This window comes from Leptinotarsa decemlineata, unplaced genomic scaffold (genome assembly GCF_025532065.1).
Source record: "Leptinotarsa decemlineata unplaced genomic scaffold, Ldec_3_MD MMD2_tig00000090_RagTag_RagTag, whole genome shotgun sequence".
Lineage (NCBI taxonomy): Eukaryota > Metazoa > Arthropoda > Insecta > Coleoptera > Chrysomelidae > Leptinotarsa > Leptinotarsa decemlineata.
This window is the reverse complement of record NW_027412541.1, coordinates 3,823,780-3,831,110: the sequence shown is the minus strand read 5'-3', so window position 1 is coordinate 3,831,110 and position 7,331 is coordinate 3,823,780. Positions and strand designations below refer to the sequence as shown.

At 37.0% G+C, this 7,331-nt stretch overlaps 1 protein-coding gene across 1 annotated transcript; it reads left to right on the top strand.

Annotated features, from left to right (window-relative positions):
* The first annotated feature begins 4,160 nt into the window (after positions 1-4,160).
* On the top strand, positions 4,161-5,358 carry LOC141481191 (uncharacterized). The gene is made up of 2 exons (XM_074172377.1): positions 4,161-4,437; positions 4,501-5,358. The coding sequence occupies exons 1-2, from the start codon at positions 4,286-4,288 to the stop codon at positions 5,210-5,212; spliced, it is 864 nt and encodes a 287-aa protein (XP_074028478.1). The 5' UTR covers positions 4,161-4,285; the 3' UTR covers positions 5,213-5,358.
* The last annotated feature ends 1,973 nt before the right edge of the window (positions 5,359-7,331 follow it).

The following is a 7,331-nucleotide window of genomic DNA, read 5'->3' as shown; positions in this document are numbered from 1 at the left end:
GTTCAATTGTCTGACGGTGTTCAAATTATAACGAATGCATTCAATTGCCGCATTGCTACATACAGGGTGGAGAGTTCGATTGTAACCAGTGACTACATGTCATTTTTCAATAAGATTAGGCAGAAGGTCATTGAATTACTGGAATCAGCCATCAGGATCCATAAAAGCATCAAGGTGAATATGGAAGTTTTTGGGAATTATATTCTTCAGACTGATGATTCGAGGGACACGAAGTCATTTAATTCCCAAAATAAAATAGTGGACCAATCTTCAGATTTGAATGCTGTTTTTGATGGATTCCGTGATGTAATTGTGGCTCAAACGACTGAGTTCCAGGATCGTGACTCAGGTATTTATTTTTTAAAAATTTCAATAAGATTGAATAGTAATATTTTTTTTTATAATTCAGGTTGGACTTGTGAAAAAATATTGTTTCTCGAGGTCAACATTAATAAATACAGTCCACTGGAAGGACGTTCATATGTGAAGCTGCCTCAATGTATTCAATGGAAGAAAGCTGTTGTGAATGTTCGTAATGAAGATCAATATTGTTTTGCTTGGGCTATAACATCAGCATTATATCCTGCAGATAGTCGAGTGTCCGAACTTACGTCATATCCACATTTTTCCACTGTTTTAGATGTCACAGGTATGGATTTTCCGGTTAAAGTTAATAATAAGAGTATCGAAATATTCGAAGATAGGAATGATATTTCAATTAATGTTTACGGTTTAGAGAGTACATTTGAGAAGGGTAAAATGAAGTATGAAGTGATTGGTCCATTGCGATACTCACAGAGAAGACTCCGGAGACATGTCAATTTGTTGTTTATAACTGATGACTCCGGTAATGGTCACTATTGTTGGATCAAAGATCTTTCAAGATTAGTTTCTAATCAACTATCAGCTCATAGACAGAAAAAATATTTTTGTGACGGATGTTTGATATATTTTTCTGATGAGAGATTGCTTTTACGTCATAATATGTATGATTGTAATCACATTAGTACCACAACACCAACTACTAATTTAAAGATCAATAAATATGGTAGAATGGTTGCGGAAAATAAACTAATGTTTGAAAACTTTGAGAGGCAAATGAGGGTGCCATTTGTAGTGTATGCTGATTTTGAATCAGTGCTTAAACCGATTCATGTGAATGAGCCAAATCCTGGAAGTTCATACACGATTAAAACATTCAAACATGCCCCATATTCATTTGCTTATTTGATAAAGTGTTCATATAATGATGATTTGACAAAATTTGTTACATATAGGGGTGTAGATGCAGCTCAGAAATTTGTGAGTAGCATTGAAGATGATTTGAAAGAGATACATGAAAATCATCTCAGAAACCCTAAACCAATGGATACACAAACTGTCGAAGAAGAAGAACAGTTTGTTGCAGCCAGAACTTGTGGTATATGTAATAAAGCATTTACTGATGGTGACGTCAAAGTAAGAGATCATTGTCATGTCACAGGAAAGAAAAGATCACATGCCGCTCACTCGAAATGTAATTTAAATTTCAAAATACCAAACTTCATACCTATCATTTTTCATAATTTAAGTGGTTATGATTGTCATTTATTCATAAAAGAATTGTATAGGAATAAAGAGAAAGTTGATGTTATCCCGCAAACTAAAGAGAAATATATATCTTTCACGAAGCATCTCTTTACACACAGCTATACCGATAAAGATGGTGTGGTTAGGAAGAATTATCTCAAAATGAGATTTATCGATAGTTATAAATTTATGACTAATTCGTTGGAGAAGTTGGGTGCAAACTTGACCTCCGATCAATGTTTGGAGATGCACAAACATTTCCCACAAATTGAGAAATTCAATTTGATGAGACAGAAAGGTGTATTTCCATATAGTTTTGTTGATGACATTGACAAATTGAATTATCCATTACTTCCGACAAAAAATCAGTTTTATGACACACTCAATTGTGAACATATATCGGAAACTGATTATGATAGGGCTAGAAAAGTTTGGAATTTATTCGAGTGTCAGAATTTGGGGGAATACTCTGATTTGTATTTGAAGTCGGATGTATTGCTACTATGTGATATTTTTGAAAACTTCCGCACCACAAGTTTAGAGATATATAACTTAGATCCGGCACAATATTACACTGCACCTGGATTATCATGGGATGCCATGTTGAAGTTCACTAATGTTGAATTGGAATTACTAACTGACATTGATATGATTCACTTTTTTCAAAAAGGTATACGAGGTGGAATTAGTCAATGTAGCGAGAGGAAACATATAGCAAATAATAGATTTTTACCCAATTATAATCCCAACGAACCTTCCACATTCATTACATATTTAGATGCAACAAATCTATACGGTCACAGTATGTCACAACCTCTACCAACAAGTGAATTTACATGGTTGACACCAAATGAAATTCTTAATCTCGATGTGATGGATGTGAGTACTGATAGTCCGTATGGGTATGTATTTGAAGTGGACATTCATTATCCACAAGAGTTGCATGATAAACATTCTGACCTTCCATTTTTAGTCGAAAAAATAATACCACCTCGTACACAATCGAAAATTCCCAAATTAATTCCAAATTTGAATGATAAAAGAAAATATATTGTTCATTATAGGAATCTACAGCAAGCTGTCAAAAATGGATTGATTGTAATGAATACACATAGAGTATTGAAATTCAAACAATCATGCTGGATGAAACCCTATATAGATCTTAATACTGAAATGCGTAATAGGTCTGACAACAAATCTGTTAAAGATTTCTATAAACTAATGAATAATGCGGTGTATGGAAAGACAATGGAGAATGTAGATAATCGAATTGATGTTAGACTCGTTACACATTGGGAAAATATAAAGAAAAATATAGGTGCCAGCACTCTCATAGCCAAACCAAATTTCAAAAATTGTTCAATTTTCACTGATAATTTCGTTGCCATTCAATTGGGTAGAGTGAAGGTTCATTACGATAAACCATTATATTTGGGATTTTCCATATTAGAATTATCTAAAACAGTCATGTATGACTTTTTCTATGGATGCATCAAACAACACTTTGATGAAAATGTCTCTTTACTTTACACAGATACCGACTCGCTCATTCTTAAAGTAAACACAGAAAATTTTTATGAATTCATAAAAACTAACATAAGTAGATTTGATACATCCAATTACAGTATAGTTAACCAATTCAATATTCCAGTAACAAGTTCAGTCTTGGGTAACTTCAAAGATGAATTTCCAAATGATCCAATCATGAGTTTTTATGGTACAGGTGCTAAAGCATATTATGTGAAATCTGTTGATGGTGAATTTAAGAAAGCCAAAGGGGTTAAACGATCTGTAATAAAGAATGAATTGACATGCGAAGATTATCAAAAAATCGTCGAACAAGGTGGTATGATATTCAGAAAGATGAATTCATTTAGAAGCGTGTTACATGATATGTATACTGAATTAAAAAATAAAGTTGCATTATCATATCACGACGATAAACGATTTATCATTCCGAATACTACCCACACTCTTCCTTGGGGTCATAATGATATTGAATTTTATGAAAACGATCCAAATGAGAACATTCGTTGGATAAGTAATATTATTCAACAATCACAATCTCAGGAGACTCCATTGGATCAATTGATTAATTTATTATCTGCCGAGATCAATGATTGAAATATCATTCAATATCTTCAAAACCGGAAAATTCAATATTGATATTTATGTAGCCATTTATAATTAATAATATATGATAGAAGTAATGTGATATTAATGTATTATGTATGTATGTATATGTATTACTGTAATGAATATAAAATGATTAAAATTTTATTTGTATTATTTCTATTTCCCTAATCAATTACTGCATAGCGGTAGGTTAGCGTACTAGGTTAGGTTACGTTAATACATACGATAGGTTAGGTGTTCGGTTGCATAGCGGTAGGTTAGCGTACTAGGTTAGGTTACGTTAATACGTTAATACGTTAGGTTAGGTGTTCGGTTGCATATTATGTTACGAACGCGCGCGCGAAGAGGGCGTAGATGTCTCTCCAGATGTCCCGCCTACCTGGGGCCGGAGGCCCCACCCACCGTGGGGGGGCGTGGCCCGTTAGGGCCACGCCCCCCCCCCCCGTCGCCACCAACTTTTCGGATACCCCGCCCCTTTCCGAAGCCCCGCCCCCTTTCCGAAGCCCCGCCCCTCCCCTCCCCGAAGCCCCGCCCCCCGACTCCCAACATTTGCGCATGTACACCCCTACCCTCATCGCGCATGTGCGCTCCCACCATTTTCCCACCGCTCACGCATCGAAGTCGATACCCTCCGGAGAGCACTCCACAACATTCAGTTCGAGAAGTCATCTCATCGAGAGCAGTCCACTCCACAACAAGGCAGTACGTTCCAACGACCAACTTGATATTTGAGTAAGTACATTAGGAATGTTATTTTTTATATCAACTAACTTTGTATTATTTCTTCTTTTTCAGAATGGCAACCAATACACAGGAGGTGAATAATGCTGTGGCGTCTATTCTGCCGGTGTCCGCTGACCAGGAGGAGGCAGCATCTTCGAGAGCGGTGACGGTTGACCAGCCAACCACTTCGCGTTCGCGAGTTAGGTGCAGATCTTCTAGCCCTGACTTATTCGAGGAGGAGGAGGAAGTCAGGGCTGTGAAGAAGGTTTGCCAACGACCTGCAGCAAAGGTTGGTCCTATTTCAAAGTACCGAGCTACTTGCAATAGGACTAATCCTTATGCAGGTAGTTTTTCGACCTCTCGTAAGAGGGCCTCCACACCAGCAGCAGCACCAGCAGCAGTGGAAATTCCGAGGAGTCCTTCTCCGGAGTTGGTGATATTGTCGCCGTTGGTGACGCGACTACCACCGCTGCCAGCGACACCGGCGGATCCTGAGGTGTTGGTGCCACAGCCTATCGGAGAGGTTAGTGAAAAGATGAGTGTTTTTCTGCAGAGATGCAAGAAAGCAGAACGAGCTGCCCGATCTAGCGAGGCCGCGTTGGTTACCATGAAGCGACAAATGGCTGAAATGGATAACCGACGGAGGGAACTCCAAAAGGAAATGGCCGAAATAGATCGGAAGTATGCATCTCTGCAGGAAAGGTGTAAAGCAGAGACCTCTTCGATAAAGCTGTACAAAAAAATAGTGACAGTTATGGACACTCTTTTTGTAGATGAAGTGTAAATATAAGATTAGTTTTAGGTTAGTTAGGAGTATTTAATTATGGTAGTTTTAAGTTTATATTTGTTAAGTTTATATTGAATAAAGGAAAAGGAAGTGAAATAAAGGGTGTACACTGTTTTTTGGTTTGGTACACATTGAACAATGCGATGGTTGGAGCATTTTTCTTCACTTCCTCTTATTATTATTATTATTTTTTTTATTTCAATTCCAAGTTCTTCTAGACAAATACCTCACATCAATTTTTGTGTTCTCTAATCACTTGTAAATAATTTCATGTGAAGAAAATTTAAAAAATAAAAAATAGACATGTTTCATAGTGAAATCGACAAGTATATTTCATTTGTATTTTATCCATTCAAGTATCTCTTTCATTGAATATGTCTTATGTCACTTTGCAATTTACCCCTACTCATTGAATATGTCTTATGTCACACTACAATTTACCCCTACTCAATGTTCCACTCCTCTCCCACTCCCTCTCGAAAGTATAAAAGTAGAAATCATCTGATGAAACATTCAGTTGATCAGCTAGCATCGAGATGGAACCCGATTCAACCTCCGAACCCTATAGCTGCCCGGATCAGGGGTACAACTTCAATTACTGGGATAACAGCCAGGTACAGGTTGTCTCTTCCACCACGGAACCCCACAGTCCGCCATACGAATACCGGGATCACGACATCAGGATGCAAGTTCAACATGTCACTGGCAGTGACGAAGGACACTTGGATGACTCGGAATATCCAGATCCTGACGGATGGTGGGACCCTGCTTATGATGACATTGTCCCAATGAGTAGCGACGACGACGATGATGACGACGACGACTCTGGTGATGATGCTGATGACGAGCTTGACGTTAGACGTCCTCCACCATCCCCTATTCTCATCGAGGATAGTCCTCCGCCATCCCCAATCCTAATCGATGATGATGTCCTCAATTCCGATGATGACATATAATCATCTACTCGTCCATCATTTCCTTTCCTTTCCTTCCACGGAGTACACACTTTTTGGTTGGTGTACACGAGGCACTGCGAGGCTGGGGCAGTGTCTTCCTCCCTTCCTCTCCCTCTTATTAGTTTTTTTTTCCATAATAATCACTAGAATTTCTCCTAATAATCGCTCAGAGTTTCATTCTTGATGTTTTCGAATCTCAAACACTGTTCTACATTTCACCCCCTCCATTTCATTTCTTCCAATATAAATATAGCAACAATCCCAGTTCTATATCATTCTTCCACAATGTCGAGTACAGGACCCATCCAAGTACATGAAATAGATTCAACGTCTGATCATTTGAGTACAACCTTCGCTCAATTTCTGCAGCGAATCTATGATCTTCCTGATGATTTCGCAGAACGAGTGGAACAAGGTATTCAGGACGACATAGATGCTGTTGACGATAATAATGCGGATGATGTGATTAGTATATCATCTGATTCAGCTGATTATGACGACGACGACATCATGAGTATATCATCTGATTCAGATGACTACTATGAGGATGATATCATTAGTATATCATCTGATTCAGATGACGATACCATAATTATTGTTTCTGATGATGAGGAGCGTTAGTCCATATCATTGCATGGATTAATAAAAAAATAACAGCCCTTTTCAGGGCTACAATTAAAGACTGAAACAATAAAAAAAATAGCTCTTTTCAGAGCTACCATTATACTTTCAAACAGAAACAGATTCATACCATTGTTAACATTATGTTAACATTATAATCTCAAACGAAATATATGTATGTGAAAGTATTCATCATTATATGCATATGAATGATTGACAAATGCCAACTTCAACTTTCATTTAAAGTAGTACTCATCATATGCATAGATATTCAATGACTATCAAATTCCAAATTTCGACTTTTCAGTCAAAGTAGTAATTTATTTGTCATATAATGTATAGATATTCAAAGACTAACAAATAGTAATTTATTTGTCATATAATGTATAGATATTCAAAGACTAACAAATTTCCAACTTAGACTTTTATTAGTCAAAGTATTCATTTGTCACATAATCTATGAATACTAATACAACTAACTACTGTTTGTGTGAATAATGTAGCCCTGAAAAGGGCTGTTGTTTTTTTTTTGACCAGTA